This window comes from Lemur catta, chromosome 6 (assembly GCF_020740605.2).
Source record: "Lemur catta isolate mLemCat1 chromosome 6, mLemCat1.pri, whole genome shotgun sequence".
NCBI lineage: Eukaryota > Metazoa > Chordata > Mammalia > Primates > Lemuridae > Lemur > Lemur catta.
The window spans coordinates 91206423-91226134 of record NC_059133.1 but is presented as its reverse complement, the minus strand read 5'-3'; the positions used below and the strand labels follow the sequence as shown (position 1 = coordinate 91226134).

The 19712-nt window shown below is 36.5% G+C and overlaps 1 protein-coding gene across 1 annotated transcript in view; it reads right to left on the bottom strand.

The window, feature by feature from the left end:
• Window positions 1-839: 839 nt before the first annotated feature.
• A2M (alpha-2-macroglobulin) overlaps window positions 840-19712 on the bottom strand; it is a 47923-nt gene continuing 29050 nt past the window's right edge. The window contains exons 23-36 of the mRNA XM_045554372.1: window positions 11292-11375; window positions 10843-11019; window positions 10436-10523; window positions 9483-9639; window positions 9127-9201; window positions 8565-8745; window positions 6423-6646; window positions 4940-5158; window positions 4644-4771; window positions 3698-3788; window positions 2970-3038; window positions 1862-1964; window positions 1328-1369; window positions 840-990 (exon numbers count right to left, since the gene is read on the bottom strand). Of these exons, the coding sequence (XP_045410328.1) occupies window positions 974-990; window positions 1328-1369; window positions 1862-1964; window positions 2970-3038; window positions 3698-3788; window positions 4644-4771; window positions 4940-5158; window positions 6423-6646; window positions 8565-8745; window positions 9127-9201; window positions 9483-9639; window positions 10436-10523; window positions 10843-11019; window positions 11292-11375 (1655 nt within the window). The 3' untranslated portion in view covers window positions 840-973. The remainder of the gene's footprint in view (window positions 991-1327; window positions 1370-1861; window positions 1965-2969; window positions 3039-3697; window positions 3789-4643; window positions 4772-4939; window positions 5159-6422; window positions 6647-8564; window positions 8746-9126; window positions 9202-9482; window positions 9640-10435; window positions 10524-10842; window positions 11020-11291; window positions 11376-19712) is intronic.

Sequence of the window (19712 nt, the reverse complement as noted above, 5' to 3'; positions counted from 1 at the left end):
AAGACTCGTAGCACTGCCCCTAGAGAATCTCTTGGCTCTGAATCCTCCTGTGTTACCCTCCTGCCCACTTCTCTACAAACTCGTGAAGCTTCAGCCTCCCCTTCCATATAATGAATGATTTCAATACGTACTGCAAAGAAAATGAGAGAGAGAGAGAGAGACAGAGAGAGAGACTAGATATTGTAAAATCTCTGATTTCTGCATCTGAATATCTCCTTCACTTTATAGCTATCCTTTCATTCTGGCTTAAAGTTCCAGAAGAAAAATGCTTCAATACAGTACTCCTATTTGGGATTTGAGTTATATATATTTTTTCTTCTGAGAAAACTTGCCTCTGCATGTACCACCCCATGAATATTTTTGGTCCATCATCCATATTGAATCTGAGATCCAAGGTTAACTGACTGATCACTCTTACCAGTCAGTGGCAGATTTGGATCTAAATTAGGACACATAACTTCTAGTTCAGGTCATGTCCCAATCAATTATGCTGCTTCCCAATATAACCTACTCAACTTTGTATTTCATTACTTCTTTTTAATGTGAAAAGTCTTTTCTGGTCAAGTCAGTCTTCTATTTTTTCATAAAAATCCACTCTTTGGCTTTTTGTTAGGGTATTCGCGTAACCAAACACACTTTACACTCTCCTAGTACGTAACCCAATACTTTCTTCTTTACCGTGCAACCCCTGCACAAAGCCTGCTCACACCATCATCACTGTAACATTTCTCATATTCCGAAGTCCTTCAGACCTTGATTGCTACTGATTTTTATCTCAGGATTCTACTGGGAATCATATGGAAATGTTTATTGAATGAATGAAGAAACGGTGATAGAGATTGACCAGAAAAAAAGTTTATTCATCAAATCTTTGGAGATAAAAAACCAAACCAAAACAAAAAAACAACACTTGTCTTTTGTGGAGTCCTGAGAACAGAAACTCCAGCAAAAACACTTTTCATTCATGGGGTCTTCAAGCATTTCCTTGATCTGTGATAGTGGAAAGAAAAAAAATTAAGATGAACTTCAGTTTCCATGAGCAGAGAATATTCCTTCCCTCAGATCTGGGTAGCATAGTGCCTACGGAAACCCAATCGGTACAGTGGAAAATGAAATCTATTACAGATAATTGCCCAGCATGCAATCCTATGAACTGCCTGAGGTTTGACAGAGTCAGTGGCCCTTTCCAATAAATGTGTTTCTGTATAATATGCAGTGTGAGCAACATGATCTCTATGAAAAATAGTTAGCTACAATTTTATGAAGGAGATTCGAGGGACAAGCTAAAGGAATTCTGACTGTATTTGAGGGAGTGCGAATTGCTTACCTTTGCTGCAAGGAGCATTGTACTCAGCAGTTGCAAACTCATCTGAAAAACAAACAAAAACCATTATGTGAAGTGAGAGGGAAAATAAACATCTGTTGGATACAGGTCAATGAAGGAATCTTCATTGTAGGAAGAACCATATTGTATCAGATATGTCAGCAACATTCATCTGATGCATTGCTTGCTGCCTCATATTACCCTTTCAAATACAGTATATTTTCTTTTACCCCAAACTCCTGAAGGACACTTCAGATATTCTACTTAATTAACTCTTCTATTGTTCTATAGTTGCTTTAACTCATGAACAGGGAACTAAATATCTTACAGGTGTTTTGTATTAGTAGTTGATATATTTATAACGTGGAATGTTTCTAAAATGTATGTCTAGAAGACAAAAGGAGGAGAATCTGACTTGATGGAGACAAAATGAAGCGACAAGGGCACTTAATGTAATAAATTGCCCCAACACATCTCTCACGCCTAAATTTCTGTGATTAGGGATTTAATTTCTATGTGAAAATCACTCACACTCACCTGTCTCATAGTAATCATAGACTTTCACTATGGCTGGTTTCAGGTCTCGTACTGGAATATCTTGCAGAACCATGAAGGAAAAGCTCAGTGTCTGATTTGACACCTAGAAAGCAAAAGGGAATTAAATGACTTTCTGGGGAGCTTTCTTTTCTCTTTGAATAAGTTTAACTATTCATCTACTTTTGGGGAAAAAATTTTATCAACCAACAGCACACTACAGGATCCTTAAATTGTGCAGAAATCCCTCAGAGTGGATGAGAAATTCTCCAAATTATTTATTTTTCTTTTCTTTTGTTTCTTTTAGAAACAGGGCCTCACTGTGTTGTCTAGGCTGGTCTCAAACTCCCAGGCTCAAGCAATCCTCTTGCTTCAGCCTCCTGAGTTTATTTCTTAAATAACGAACATAACTCATATACCTCCATCAGTGCCAGCACATGCCTCTGTTTATGAATGATACATGATTTTTATTGGTTGACTAGCTATACCTATTTTTAAATATCCAGAGATTTGGTACAGTTTCACCCTTTGTCTTGCAGAAATACTTGTGTAGACTCAAAGAGGTATCTAAAAGTTTGATCATTGTAGCCTTGTTTAAGTTTTATAAAATTTATAAACTATAATTCCCATCAATATATGCATGAATAAACCATGCTACCACACATATCTATAAAACCAGATTGTTTATTGGTGGACTGGTCTTATTGTTTTATGATCCAAGCCCTTGTGGATACTGACAGCACTTTCTCCTTTTATATTGTTGATGGGATGTTAGTAGAATAACTGACTAATCACAATGGTTACTTCCCTATATTACTCAGCATTTTCAAAATAACTTGTAGACATAATGAACACACTCTGTGGAGGATTTCTTGCTTCTAGGGTCCTAGAAATATTCCTATCCCAATATTACAATTAGCCATTTCTGCTTACAATCCCAGGTGAAATATAAATTAATGAAAGGAGAACATTCATTGGAATTAATATTAGAATTCTCAAATTTTTAGCATGGAAGTGATGTTTCTAAAATGCATTCACTCACTTCCCAGATGCTCCCATAAGAGAGATTACTATGTATAATTTTTTACAACTAGATGGGCGGGGCTCTCACCTTATCCAGGTAAATCAAGACATGGTTGTTGCTAACTTCTGTCCGGCTCACATGGTCAGATCTTTCAAGCTGAGGAAAATTAAAACATCACAAATGTTAATGAAACACCTGGAGTATGCAGAGAAAGAGCATTTTTTATTGCCAAAATAAGCCTGATGGTAGAATTTCTTTGAGCACTTTTTGTAAGTAAAGACATAAGGCAGTAAAATTAAAAATGAAAGGTAATTTGGATAAAGAGTTTAATACATGATCTATATGTAAAGTTGATTTCTCTGAAGAAAAAGGAACTAAATATCTGAAACTTGGGAATTGCTCATATTTCAAGATTCAGTTTACATTCTAGTCCTTCATGAAGGAGTTTTCTTTCTTTTTTTCTTGCTCTAACTTACAGTAATCTCATTTTTTTCTTAACTTGTGTAATACTTATAGTTACGCCAATAGAGCATTTTCACTGGCTCATGTTCTGTGCTTTATCTTATTAATGAGATTCTAAGCTCCACGAAAGCAGGAACCTACAGACTTTTCTTCCTAGTACTCATGGCTCCTAGCAAGCTCTGTGCACATGGTGGGCACTCATGCAAACATGCTAAATTATATTTCTGAGTTTGGAGAAAGTGTAAGTCTTTGATAGAAGATGATTTAATAGTATTTTATTATTTGTATTGTTTTAGTCTGGGGGTAATAAAACATTAAAAAAATAGGACATTCTGGACTTATAATACACCTACCATTTTCACTGTTGGTTTCAGAGGAATGAAACCAGATACCATCTTCACATCAGCAATTGCCATGTTGGAGGCAGGACGGCTCCCAGTGTAACTGAGGATGCAGGGGAGGAAGAAATTAGGGTTTTCTGTGTTATTAAATGTCCTCTTTTTCTCCGTCTATGCTAAGCACTCAACAGCTCTAAAAGGTACACTTAAGTCTTCCCAAATATCCTACTGAAGTGGTTTGGAAAACTGGCTGTGTATAGAATTTTTAGGGAGCCTGTTCAAGCCACAGAGACCAGGCCCTACTCTAGACCTGGTGAATCAGAATTTCAAGTGTGTGGGGCTGACTCTACAAGTGTTGCATGAGCTTCATATTCTAATTTGTGCCAGTTATTTATTACATAAAGTGTATCCTAATGTTCTTCCTGAATAGTATCCCTAACCAAGTTATTCTTGTGGACAGATACTTTTGTGTAAGCCCTGTAGCTATTGAATATTGCTGCATATAAATGTACTTTTTCCCCAGAATTGATTATATTATATATAACCTGAGATTTATTTATTGCCAATAGAATTCTAACTAAAGAGTTACCACTTTCTTCTATTCATGCTTTTTAAGAGTTCTTGATCTGTTCTGAATAAAGCAAGAATAATATGGGATTTCATTACATTAGAAGGAATTCAGGTCAGGGGCAAAGGGTAATATTCTTTATTCCATTATTACTGGGGGGACTCATTACCTTTAAATAATGAGGTTGGGCAATAATAGGTCCTGGAGGCAGAAGATGGACAGTGTAAACCACATCATTGAGAAATTCTATTATATCAAGTTAAGAGAACACATTGCTTTTTCAATAAATGTAGCGTAAACATTTACTGTTGGACTGCTTTACTTAATGAAGAGTCCCAGTAAGAAGATTGGTTGTTATTCCCAGAATTAGGTGATACAATCAGAAGGTCTTACCTGACACTCAGTGAGATCTGGAAGCTGGTGTGGGCTTTGGGTCCATCACAAGTTTGGGGTAGAGTCTGTACCTCTAAAGCAAATGGGAACTCTTCCTTTGCTGGGACAATATTGAATTTCAGGGATGTCTATGGAACATTAAAGACAAAGTCTGTTTCTCGCCCTTCCCCAAAATTCCTCTCAAGTTCCCTAGATCTTTCTCTGACTTGCCCCATTGTTTTCCAAGGTAGGACACATTGGTGAGAACAAGCACTGTCCCCATCTGCTCTCTGTCCTCATCTGCCCAAGAGTCTTACCTGGAGGTAGACACAGCCTTCTCCTGTCACTCTTGTGCTGTATTCCCCAGGCAGCTCTGGCAATGAGACCTGCTGTAGTAACAGGCGGTTGTTGTTGTCCACTTGGAATTTGGTGGAAAATGCCCTGGAAGACTGGACGGTCACCTGTGCAGCCTTGCCAGTCCTGGTAAAAGTGGCTGCTCCATATTTGGACAAAGCATGGAGAGCCACCACTGTGTCCTGGAAGAGATGAGTGAGAGAACCTATTTTTAGGTATGTAACCCTCTGAGGGCTGAGATATTTTCCAGAGGCCCACATGAGCTGTCATAAGGCAGAGCTCTAACTTGAAGATTGATTATAATCTTTGGATAGATGACAGAACTGTAACATTCATATATCTACCTTGGACTATATGCTCTAGACATTTATTTTTACTTGTCAGAGAATTGATTGTTTTCTCTCTATAGATATATGGATACAGAATATGGAAAATATATGTGAATGGGAATCATTATTGGCATCAGCTATTTGCCAAAGATGTCTTTCTTGACAACTGTGCCTATATCTGCCACCACCCACCCAAAGTGTAGCCTGCATCTCTCCCCAGATGAAACTCTGCTCTGCTGCTGCAGTCAGTGTCCTGCAGGAACCTGGGCTTCTTTGTAGCCATGATCAGGGTCATGCTTCAGTTTCTTCAAGGAAATAAAAGGTGAATATTATAATTATTTTCTTGATTTAATTACATTTTATTTGACTTTCCTTTTTTTAATTTTTAATTTTTAATTTTTTGGCTTTCCCTTTTTTGTTGGAATATTTCCTTTGCCCAGTGGATTCCTTTGGTGTGCCATATTCTCAATACTCATCAACACTGAACCTGGAAGACATCCTTCAAGTAATGGATTTCTCAGAAATGAATGATACATGTTTTAACAAAATTATTTAGTCTTTTTTTCATTCATATGGAAAAATAAGAGTTTAAACACAATATAAAAAGGATGGGATGCCATTTTGTCACAGTCTCTTCTCTTTTAGCATGAATATGCTAACACCTAAATTCTCTGAATTCCTGCCCTGCACATATTGATGGATTGTTTAGATATAAGATTATATAGTTAGGCTGAGGAGGTTGAATGAACAAAGACGGTTCTTTATGCTTCTGATGAACAAATGTTTGTGTATTAAGAGCTGGATAAGAGAAGCACAAAATGTGTCAGCTTTAAAAGAAACTCATTAAAGGGGACCTAAGAATGGACAGATTTGCAAGGAGAGATTGCTGGATTTTGAGTAGTTACTCTGAACAATTTGAAAGAGACCCTTAGAATTTCCGGAAGAATGGTAGGAGATATTTCCTTCATTCTGCTGGTGCCCCACTACTGCTTTAGGGAGGTAAAGCTGTTAATGGAGACAGGAGACTGATCATAACTCTGAATTCTGGGGTGCAGGTGTATTTGTCTTGTTCAAATCTTTTGCTACCTGAAGTAAAAGGTTCTGGCAAGTCACCAACCTGGGTGGAGGAGAAACCGCCCTGGGAATTCTGTTGCTTTGTGATCCACTTCACAATGTGTGTTGCAGAAGTCAGGTCCTCCGAGGTGGGGGTCGGCTGGGCTGTGAGGTAAGCGAGGAGCACGTAGGACGTCATCTCCACCTCAGCAGAGGGAGCCTGGGGCTGGTAAAAATGCCCCACTTGTGCCTTGGGTTTCTCAGGTCGCTCCCAATGGACTGAATTGTCTGGGTGTGAGAAAGAGATATTTGTAAGTGACACATATTCATATTTAATTCATAGTAAAAGTACGTGCTGAAGTGAGGGTTGCATTCCAATTGTAATCTCTTGAACCTTATATATTAATAACGCTTTTCCTTCTATGTAAACATGAACTCAGTGTGTTTCAGCCTGGCTAAGACAGGTAATGGTCCTGGGATCAGAGGCCTATACCCATCTATGTTTTCAAATAGTTGCTATAGTTGGGTTGGTGGGAGAAAGAAATGGCAGAGCAAGTTCTCCCACTGGTTGTGGTTATTTTCCTATTTCTGACGTTATCTAGAACTTTTCTGGAATTTGTTAAATTTCCTATGAAGCCCGTCCTTAGAGGTTTCTTGTGAGGATCACAGATCATGTGAAATAATGGAATTTACACTTATTAGTAGATTGGAAAAAAATACAGTAATCCTTGAAATACCAACGGCTGACATGGATATGAAACAATGGCAATCAATATACACTGCTGTGGGATGTCAATTGCTCTTTGGAGAGTGATTTGGCGATATTCAGCAAAGGGGAAGATGTGCTTAGCCCACTAATCAGTCACCTTACTTATTGAATAACTTGGGGAAACTCACACACATGCACAAGGAGACACATGAGTATTCATTGCAGCACTGTTTGCAATAGTAAAAAATAAGAAGAAAAGATCCATGAGGAGAAACTCAGTATTGACCTATTTTTATGCTGTAATATATTATGTAGCAGTGAAAATTAATGAACTAGAGCTATAAGCATGCATACAAGGACTTCATTAGCATAATGTTGAACTTAAAAAATAAAAGGCAAACAAATAAACAAACAAAAAAGCTTCTGAAATATCCAAAAGTGTGATACTGCTTATCTAAAGATGAAAACAATCTAAAAATTATGAATATTACTTAAGAATATATATGCAGCAAAAATACAAATTCAGGATAATGATTACCTCTGGGGGTGGAAGAGGGACACAGGGGATTTTTCCTGCATTGGTAATATTAATATTTTATTTCTTAAGCTGGGAAGGAGTTATACAGGTGTTTGCTAATTATTCTTTACTTTTTTGTGTGTATCTGAAATATTTCCCAAAACATTTTAAAAACAATTCATGGCACTGTCAAAAGAGAAATGTTGAATGTATTTTATTGTACATCTTATCATTTGCATTTTATTTTTCTCTTCAGTCCTTCATATAGACCATGGTGTATGTAGAAGTATTGTGTGAATATGAATAGATTGGTCAACATTATTGGTTTGGTTAAATGAGCTTAAAATACCAGAGTTTATTCATGGGGTCACCTCCATCAATTTTTCCTTATGTTTAAGATGATATGACATACCGTGTAGGGGTTGGGTATATATTAAGAACAGCTATTTTAGTAATAATAGCTCATACTTTCATTAACTACGTGCCATATACTATACTAAGTGTTTCATATGTGTTAACTTATTTAATACTCACAATAACACTATGAGGTAAATATTATTACCCTCATTTTACTGATAAAGGAATTAAAACACAGAAAAGTTAATGACTTGCCCAAGTGGTACATTCTGGAGCTAGTCTCCAGAGGCTGAGCTTCTTACTACTGCACGTGCAGATGGTCCCCAAGTTACGATGGTTTGATTTAATGATTTTTTGACCTCACCATGGATTTACTGGGACATAACCCCATCGTAAGTTGAGGAGCAGCTGTACTGCCTCTTATCTTTGGATGTATGATTTGATTAAATTTTATAAAAATTGAATTAGATTTTATTAAAGTATGATATGGACAAAATATATATGACATAGATAAAAGAAGAGAGGGGACAGGGATCACAGGAAGTAGAAGCAGAGAGTTTTTGCAGTGTAGTTCTTGATACAGAGAACATGGGACAGAAGAAGGATCTCAGGTTTGCTCTTACCTTTCTTCACAGATTCCTCATTAAGGGATTTGAGTACTTCTGCCCTCTTGTCCTGGTTACCTGCCAGGGCAAAAGCATAGGCCAACAGCGCCTTGGTGTAGACATGGCTGCCACTTTCTCCTTCGTTTGCTGACTTCCAGGCTGACTCCAGGCAGAACAGGGCATTGCGGACAACAGGATGCTGTGAAAGGACCACAGGAAGGGAGCTGAGCCACGTGAACAGGGTGCTAGCATTCCCAGGTAAACACACAGATGTTTTTCAAATGCATTTTTCCATCTATTCCTCATTCTTATGATAGAGAGAATAGTATTTTTTGTGTTATTTTCGTATTCAAAAGGCATAACTTTAGGATTTTTTTGGGGGAGGGGTGGAGAAATATCCTGGGGCATCACTAAAACCTTTCTTAATGGATTGACAAAATTCTCTATCCATCTGGGAAGCATTAACACTGCATAGAAGGAAAGCTGACAGTTCTTTTAGTAGGATAGTAGTTCAGGGAGCAGCTAAGCAGTTTCAATGCATCCAGAACTACCTTCAGTGGAGGCATGAGGTGGTACCTACAGTGACTGGGAGAGGAATCTCCAGAAGAGCAATTGTAATATAGGCGGAGAGGGTCACTTCGTCTTCTACTCCTCCCTGTAAACATGAGAGGAAGAGATTTGAGTAATTCTACTTCTGAGAATGCTCTTGATCAGCTTTTTCCATCTGCTGTGTCATGCAATTTATCCCTACACACATCCATTCCTGTGGGGCAAAATATTATAACCAACCTAAGTTCCATCCTCTCTTTCTTGGTGCTATCAGGGTTTTATTTTTCTATGATACTTTCCCTTAAGAATTTCTGCATTATTCCTTTCTCTCCTCATCCTTGTAGTTATCATAACGGACAAATCAAAACTAGCTCCAGAACGGTTCACCTTCATGGCATTGTTGAACAGTGACCCAGAGCTTCTGAAACAGCCGTTGCCCTTCTGCTTCTGGGCGAGCCAGGTTAGGGCCTGGGTGATGTGTGCTTCATCGATGAAGATGTGGTTTCGAGCCTGGGCAAAACTCTTCAGTACAAAGGCCGTGAGCCTGAGAGGGGAGGAAGTGATGAAGATATGCATGTTGTTAGAATGGTTCTATAGCCACTTCACAGCAACAGGTTTCATAGGACACTTCTTACATTGCTGTGAGTTATCTAACAGGAATTCTCACATACTTAGAGCTTCTGTCTCCTTTACTCTTTGATTAATCTGCTAGATCTGCCGACTCACTTTCCCTTTGCCACAGGGAGTCTAAATACTTCTAATTTCCTTATTTTTCTTAATTATTTGAGTAAGTCTTTAAATCTCACTTCTCTTTAGAGATTTCTTTCAGTAGATGATAGAATATTCTCATGTGCAGCTCTTGTACGCAATAACTTCTACTATTGCTTTGCCTTAGGGATTTTAAAAAATAAGGTTTCATATTACTGTCTTCCCAAATATTTCTTCCTATTAATGAATTTATTATAAGTCAAGATAAGTCTGATCTATAAGACATAATATAAGCTGAAGTTAACATGATTTATCTGGAAGTTATGTGGTATGTTCACTGGCCACATCATTTAAAAAACTCATGGTTATGAGAGTTATTTAGGAAGGAGTAGCTATTTTAGAAAGTGCTTTGGTATATTATTAACAAGATCAATTTTGGGAATAAGTCTAACACATATGCTCTTGGATATCAGCTTTTCTGCTTGTACCTTGCTAATCTTGGTGCATTTATTGAGTATAACCAACTATAGGTCTAATAATACATTTCTGTTAGGGTTGCTGTGAATATAATAGTGATAATATATGTGAAAGAGCTGGCACACAAATAGCTCAAAAAATTGTTCTTTCCTTACCAAGTGTTGCCCTGGCCCCTGCCATGTTGCTCCCCAAAGGTGCTGTAGGAGCCATCGTGGTGCTTGTAGTTCAATTGTCTCTGATAACCTGAAGTGGAACATTCATGAAACAACATGACAGATTAATGTTCATGCTGAGGCCAGAGAAAATACTAAACTATGTTGGCTTTACTTGTGACCTTTCTTAAATTTGTTGTTATATATTAGAAAGTTTTGAGCCTTAAACATTTTATTGGAGGTTGGAGAGTGGATAGTTTCCATGAAATTAAGTACCATAGTATTCTTATCATAGTAGGTATCATAGTGATAAGCTAATGTATTATACTATTGATAAGTGACTGAAGCCTCTTGAAAAATCCAGTTGAAATAGCAATGTGAAGTTTCCACTCACTCATTCAGTCACTCACCAGTGTTGAGATAACCAATGGCCTTGGACTTGATATCTGGAGTCAGCTGCTGTGTTTCATTTAGATAATCCAGAACGTAGATGTTAGGAGCAAAGAGGGCCATATTCTGTTCTCCACAGCCATAGGGCATCTGGAGGAGATCTTGTGTGTTTTGCATGGCAGAGCCTAATATGTCTCCTGGGGAATGGGAGAGATGGGAAGTCATAAAGCTTAGAGACTATAATCTACCAGAATCATTAAGAATAAATAACTAGTCAAGCTAAAAAAATGAGGAATTTTAGGAAGGGTGACACTTCCAGGGACAGAAATATGATTGGAAACAATAAACAAGCCCAAAGAAGGAAAGAAAAAAGAAGCTAAAATTATAATTGTTATTTTAGTAAATATGTATGGAAATACACATAGTAAAAGTTATTAATGCCCAAATCCACTAGGGGCTAGAGACTCACCCACAACTGAGACAGAGGCTCGGGCAGATTCTTCTACCATATTTGGTGGCAACTTCAGGGATAATTCTTCAGTTACCTCAGCACCTAGAGAAAGAAATCAGCCATAAGAAAATTATTTCTTCATTTTATCTTTCTGAAGAGCTCTATGACCCAGAAGGTAGGACTATACCTTACATCTAAACTTATCCTGAAAAGTTGTCCCTCCTTTTAATAGAATTTTTTTAGTGTCTTAAAAATAGGCTACTGGGATTCTGAAATTTCCAGAATTTCTTCTCCAACTATCTTTTCCCTTATATGTAGAATGACATTCCAAAAGAAGATAACAAATGGATAAGAGTTGGGTATGTTGTGATTCCATTTCATCTGTTAGTTTTCTGATGGCTAACACAAAATGATTATCACAAGATGATCTATTTAGTGCCCCCCTTAACCTCCTCACTCAACAGTTGTATGGGGAAAAAACACCAACAATGCCCCGTAAGTGTGTGTGTATATATAATATATGCAAAGGAAAAATTTCTCCAAAGGTCCAGATTTTTACAATAATGCTATGTCTTTTCTTCAGTCAAATTTTACCAGATATAAAGACAGTATTTTTTGAAAGACCTAGAAAATAAAGGTGGAGAGGTGAACATGAATAGTATTTGACTCACTGAAAATAAAATAACACTGACAAACATACATTTACTGCCATTTTAATCTTGGTGAATTATTTGAAGATGAAAATGAGAGAATTGTAGTATTTATTTTCATACTGAATCCTTCATAAAATTAACATTAAAACTTTTATAAAAAATACAGATGCCTTAAGCAAAGACAAAGGACAAATCAACAATGAAATAAGATGCTTTGATTCATTGAAAATAAAATAATTGCTACTGACAAACGTATGTTTACTGCCATTTTAATCTTGGTGAATTATATGAAGATGAAAATGAGAAAAGTGTAGTATTTATCTTCTTTTTCTCATAAAATTAATATTAAACCTTTTGTAGGAAAAAAAGATGCTAAAAAGAAAGTTAAAAGACAAATGAACAAGTCAAAGAAGATATTTGCAACATATTAATAGTTAAAGAATCAGTATCATACATCTGAGTCAGAAAAAGACAAATTACTCAAAATGTGAATGGTCAAAGGCTATGAAGAAAATTCACAAACATGCAAAAATAAGCTCATCCTTATTCCCAACACTTGTGTTAGGGAAATATAAACTAAAACAATAGCAAAACATTTTTTTCATCTAAAGTTTTGGCCAAAATTAAAACATTGATGGTGATGTTGGTGATGGTGAGTATACATTATAAAAATGTATGCTGGTGGAAGTATAAATGTATTTAGTTAATAAAGAGAGGGAATTTTTTAAGTTCTACTAAAACTCAGAATAGAGCAAAGTGGTGGAATAGGAAGTCTCAGGCTCCTCCTCCTTCCACAGAAAGTTCAACTATCAACCACCTGCAGATCAGAACATCCTTTTGAAAACCCCAATACCTGGAAACAAGTCTGGGACACCTGTGTAGTTCATGGAACTGAATGAAAACCAAATTAGAAGAGTGGTCTCAATTTAATCATGCCATCTCATTCTCTCCCTTAAATTAGCACAATGCCATATGGAGAGGATTCCCCTGGGCCCACAATTTCCACAGGGGGAAAAGAGAACCAGAGGGAGTCATACAGCTTCCCAAGCATTCTGAGGCACTTTTTAGGAAGCCAACTCTGGTCTCACCACATGGAAACACTGGGAATAATGGCTTGGCTAGACCAGCTGGGGTCAAGTGGAAACAAAGAAAGGAGAAAGAGCTCACAGTGACAAACGTGAATCTTGGTGGTAACTCTGTGTTTCTGCCAGCTATAGTGCACATTTAGAGATACCATCTAACTGTATAGCCCGCCTGCAAAGCTGAGCTGGTCACTTTCAGAAGCATGATATGATGTTCAACCTGGCTTGAGATTCTAGATGGCCTGTCTCCAAACTTAGCCTCAGAACCCATCCCAATGCCCCTGCCCAGATAGGAGACACAGGCCTCTGCACATTTCAGAGAAGTACAGGGGATAGACCTGCTTGACACAGTTGTCCAAAATGTGGCTCAGCTCAGCCAAAAGACCCACCCACCCAGTGACTTTGCCAAGGCAGGGAGATACCCACCTCCACACATTTTGTAGAGATTTAGGGGGTAGGCCTGCTTGACCTGAGAGGTTAAGCAGCTGCTCAATTCAGCCAAAACCTCACCCTGTAACTCCACCAACACAGAGAGGAAAGTCTCAATCATGAATTTCTAAGGACATAGTCTTTGGTCCTGCCCATCCCCAAGTAGCAACTGCACCTAACCACAGAGCCCAGCCAGTGGCCCTGATTGCTACTTGGAACCTGATCATCCAGCCAGGCAATAAATCTTCTGACTGGCCTGATCAGAGGCCATTGCAGTACCAAGACAGCAGCTCCACCTGATAGTAGAGCCAAACCAGTCATCTCACCAGACAGCAAACCCAGCCAGTGGCACCACCCAACATCAGAGCAAAGGTAGTGGTCCAGTTAGCTAGAGAACCCATGATAAGATCTGCTTGTTGAGGTTGTCACCAGATGGCCCTTCCAAAATTACAGGCTAGACTAAATAGCAAATGTTTATCCCTGCCAAAGAATACCTATAAAGGTCAGAAATGGTGGTTGTCTCCTCAAAATGTGCAGACAACAATGCAAAAAAACAAGGATTATGAAGAATAAGAGAATCATGACATCTCCAAAAGAAATTGACAAAAATTGATGTTATAGAAATAGAGATTTATGAAATCACTGACAAAGAATTCAGAATAATCCTCTAAAAGAAGTTCAGTGAACTACAAAAATATACAAATATAAAATTAAATAAAATTTGGAAAAGAATACCCAAACAAAATGAGAAGTTTGACATGAAAATAGAAAAAACTAAAAATAAACCAAATAGAAATTCTAGAAATGAAGCATACAATGACTGAACTAAAAAATTCAATAGAAAGCTTTAACAACAGACTTGATAAAGCAGAGGAAACCATCAGTGAGTTCAAAGGCAGAATATTTGAAATTATCTAATCAGAGAAGCAAAAAGACAAAATAATGAAAAAGAATGAAGAAAACCTATGGGAATTATGGAACATCATCAAGAGACCAAACTTTTGCATCAAAGGAGTTCCAGAAGGAGAAGACAGAGAAAAAAACCAGAAAGCGTATTTAAAGCAATAATGGTTGAAAACTTCCCTAATCTGGGGATAGATGCCAATATCCAGGTACAGGAAGCATAGTGTTCCCCAGTCAAATTCAACCCAAAGCAGACTCCACTAAGGCACATAATAATCAAACTATCAAAGATCAAAGATAAAGAAAAAAATTCTGAGACCAGAAAGAGATAGTACACCACATATAAAGTAATTCTAATAAGACCATCAGCAGATTTTCAGCAGAAACCTTGCAGGCCAGGAGGAAGTGATATAGTGATATAGTCAAAGCACTGAAGGGGGGGAGGGGGGGAAAAAGCCCTGTCAACCAGGAATACTTTATCCAGTAAAGTTGTCTTTCAGAAATGAAGGAAAAATAAAAACTTCCCAGAGAAACAAAAGCTGAGGGAGTTCATCATCACTAGGGCTGCCTTACAGGAATTACTTACAGAAATTACAGGAAGAGAGTTCATTAAGCTGAAACTGCAGCCTTCTAATTAGTAACATAAAATATAAAAAAGCACAACATCTAATGGTATAAGTAATACAAAGCCATATTCAGAATATGCTGTAAATGTAGTGATGATGTGTAAACCAATTTTATCTCTAGTGTGAGGGTTAAAAGTCAAAACTATTAACAATTATAGTTAAAATAAATTGTTAATGGATACAAGTAACTAAATGATGCATTTTCTGACATCAAAAAACATAAAATAGGTATGGGGGAGTAAAAGTATGCAAAGTTGTTATCAGCTTGAAATAGACTGTTATAAGATGGTCTAGGTAAGCCTCATGGTAACTCACAAAGCAAAAATCTTTAGTAGAAGCACAAAACAAAACAAAAAAAGATTTGTATACCACTATAGAAAGCCATCTAACCACAAAGGAAGGCAGTAAGAGAGAAATAAAGAAATAAAATATCTGCAAAACAACCAGGAAACAATGAACAAGATGGCAGTAGTAAATTCGTTCCTATTAATAATTACCTTGAATGTAAGATTAAATTCTCCAATAAAAAGGCATAGAATGACTGAATGGAGTAACAAAAAGCAAGACTCAACTATATGCTGCTTAAAAAATACTCCCCCAAACAAGCAAGGGTAGCTATACTTATACAAAACAGAGTTTAAATCAAAACTTTAATATATTTTTTTGTTTGTTTTGAGACAGAGTCTCACTTGGTGGCCTGGGCTAGAGTGATGTGGCATCAGCCTAGCTCACAGCAACCTCAAACTCCTAGGCTCAAGCAATCCTCCTGCCTCAGCCTCCTGAGTAGCTGAGACTACAGGCATGCGCCACCATGCCTGGCTAATTTTTTAAAATATATATACATATTTTTAGTTGTCCAGCTAATTTCTTTCTATTTTTAGTAGAGATGGGGTCTTGCTCTCACTCAGGATTGTCTTGAACTCCTGACTTCCAGCAATCTTCCTGCCTTGGCCTCCCCGAGTGCTAGGATTATAGGCGTGAGCCACCATGCCCGGCCTTAAATCAAAACTTTAAAGAAAAAAAAAAAAAGAACATTATATAATGATAAAGGTGTTCAGTTATCAAGAGAATATAACAATTGTAACTATATATGCACCCAACATTGGAGCACCTAAATATATAAAACAAATATTAAAGGATACGAAGGAAGAGGTTGCAATGTAATAATAGCAGGGAACTTGAATGCCTCACTTTCAAAAACAGACAGATCATCCAGACAGAAAATTAATAAGGAGACACTGGACTTGAACAATACTTCAGAGCAAATGGACCTTAAAGTCTTTTAAATGGCCTATCAAAAAAAAAAAAAGAAAAAATACATCAGATGGACCTAACAGACATATGCAGAACATTTCATCCCAGGAGAAACATAATATACATTCTTCTCAAGCACACAAGAAACATTCTCCAGGACAGATCATATGTTAGGCTACAAAAAATGTCTTAGCAAATTTAAGAAGATTGAAATCATATCAAGTCTCTTTTCTGACCACAGTGGTATAAAACTAGAAACCAGTAACAGGAGAAATTAGGGCAAATTTACAAATACATGGAAATTAAATGACATACGTCTGAAAAACCAATGGGCTGATGAAGAAATTAAAAAATATCTTAAGACAAATGCAGATGGAAATATAACATACCAACACTTATGAAACATGGAAAAAATAGTTCTAAGAGAAAAGTTTATAGCAATAAAAACCTATACCAAAAAAGAAGAAAAATATCAAATAAAGAACTTAACATTACTCCTCAGCAAACTAGAAAAAGAATAAACTAAGCCCAAAATTAACAGAAGGAAGGAAATAATAAAAATCAGAGCAGAAATAAATCAAATAGAAACTAGAAAAATAATATAAAAGACCAATAAAATTAAGAGTTGCTTTTTTGAAAAGGTAAAATTGACAAACTTTTTGCTAGATTAAGCAAAAAGAATGAAGGCTCAAATAATAAAATCAGAAATGAAAGAGGAGACATTACCACTGATACCACAGAAATACAAAGGATCACAAGAGACTATTATGAACAATTATACACCAATAAATTGGATAATCTAGAAGAAATGGATAGATTTCCAGACATAGACAGACTACCAAGACTGAATCATGAAGAATTAGAAAATCCAAACAGACCAATAATGAGTAAAGAGATTAGATTAGTAACAAAAGGTTCCTATTAAAAAAACCCAATATCTGACGGCAAAATTGATGAATTCTACCAAACATTTAAAGAAGAACTAATACCAATTTTTCTCAAATTCTGCCAACAAATTGAAGAGGAAGGAATACTACCAAACTTACCTTATGAGGCCAGCATTACCCTGATACCAATGCCAGACAAAGGCATTACAAGAAAATTACAGGCCACTATCCTTGATGAATATAGATACAAAAATTCTCAATGAAATACTATAATAGCAAACCAGCCAGGCACAGTGGCACATGCCTTTAATCCCACCTGCTTGGAAGGCTTAGGTAGTAAGATCACTTGAGCCTAGGAATTTGAGTCCAATGTGGGGAACATAGTGAAATCCTGTTTCTAAAAAAAAAAATAGTAGAAAATCCAGTTCAACACATTAAAATGATCATTCGCCATGATAATGTGGGGATTTATTCCTGGGATGCTGGAATTGTTCAACATATGCAAATCAGTATCTATCACATTAACAGAATGAAGGACAAAAATCGTATGATAATGTCATTAGATGGAGAAGAAGCACTTGGCAAAATTTAATATTCTTTTATGATAAAAACTCTCACCAAATTAGGTATAGAAAGAAGAATGTTCCTCAACACAATAAAGGCCATAGATGATAAGCCTACAGCAAGCATTATACTCAACAGTGAAAAATTAAAAGCCTTTCCTCTGAGATCTGGAATAAGACAAGGATGCCCATTCTAGCTATTTCTTCTCAAAGTAGTACTGGAAGTACCAGCAAGAGCAATCAGATAAGAAAAAAAAAATGAAAAGCATCCAAATTGGAAAGAAAGAAGTAAAATTTTCACTTTTGGTGATGACATGATCTCATATATAGAAAATCCTAAAGACTTTACAAAAAAACTGTTAGAATTCATAAACGAATACAGTAAAGTTGCAGGACACAAAAATCAGTAGAGTTTCTATACACTAACAACAAACTATTGGAAAGAAAAATCAAGAGAACAATCTCATTCCCAATAGCTATAAAAAATATGTAGGAATAAGTTTAATCAAGGAAGTGAAATGTACACTGAAACAATAAAATGCTGAAGAAAGAAACTGAAGAAAGCACAAATAAATGAAAAAATATCTAGTGTTCATGGATTGGAAGAATTAATATTATTGAAATGTCCCTACTAACCAAAGCTATCTATAGATTCAATGTAATTCCTGTCAAAACTCCAATTTCATTTTTCATAGGAATAGAAAAAACAATCTTAAAATTATATGGAATCACAAAATATCTTGGATAGCCAAAGCAATCATCATAAAAACAACAAAACTAGAGACATCACTCTACCTGATTTCAAATTATATTACAAAGCTATAGTAATTAAAACAACATGATACTGGCATAAAAATAGATATATTGACCAATAGAACAGAATAGAGAGCCCAGAAATGAATCCATGCATGTACGAGAAATTGATTTTTGACAACATCGCCAAGAAAATACAAGGAAAAAAGTATAGTCTCTTCAATAAATGGTGTTAAGGAATAAAATTGTACCCTTATATAACATCATATACAAAATTCAACTCAAAATGGATTAAAGACTTAAATATAAGACCTAAAAATATACAATTATTCGAAGAAAATATAGGGAAAAAACTATATGACATTGGTCTGGGCAATGACTTTTTTTGGATTTGATTCCAAAAGTGCAGACAACAAAAGCAAAAATAGACAAATACGATTACATCAAACTAAAAAGCTTCTTTACAGCAAAAGAAACAATTAACAGTGTGAAGAGACAACCTACTGACTGGGATAAAATATTTGCAAACCTTTGATAGGTAATAATAGTAATGGTGATAATAGTAATAGTAATAATAGGTAATAATAGTAATTATAGTAGTGCTATTCATAATGGAATCATGTGTCCATCAACAGATGAATAAAGAAAATGTGGTATATATACACAATGGAATACTATTCAGCCTTTAAAAAGAAGGACATTTGGCCAGATGTGGTGGCTCACACCTGTAATCTCAGCACTCTGGGAGGCTGAGGTGGGAGGATTGCTTGAGGTCAGAAGTTCGAGACCAGCCTCAGCAAGAGGGAGACCTCATTTCTACTAAAAATAGAAAAAATTAGCTGGGTGTGGTAGTGCTGGTCTGTAGTCCCAGCTACTCAGGAGGCTGAGGCAGGAGGATCACTTGAGCCCAGGAATTTGAGGTTGTGAGTGAACTATGATCTCGCCACTGCACTCTAGCTAGGGCGACAGAGTGAGACTGTCTCAAAAAAAAAAAAAAAAAAAGAAGGACAATCAGTTACTTGTAACAACATGAATGAACCTGGAGGACATTATGTTAAATGATTTAAGCCAGTTACACAAAGACAAATTTTGCATGTTTTCACTTGTATGTGGAAGCTAAGACAGTCAAACTCATAAAACGAGAGAGTAGAATGGTGTAGATGTGGGTGGGCAGATAGGGAGATGATGTTCAAAGCTTACAAAGTCTCAGAGAGAAGGAATAAGTTTTTTTTTGATTTACTGCACAGTGTGGTGAACATAGTTAACAGTGTATTGTACATTTCAAACTT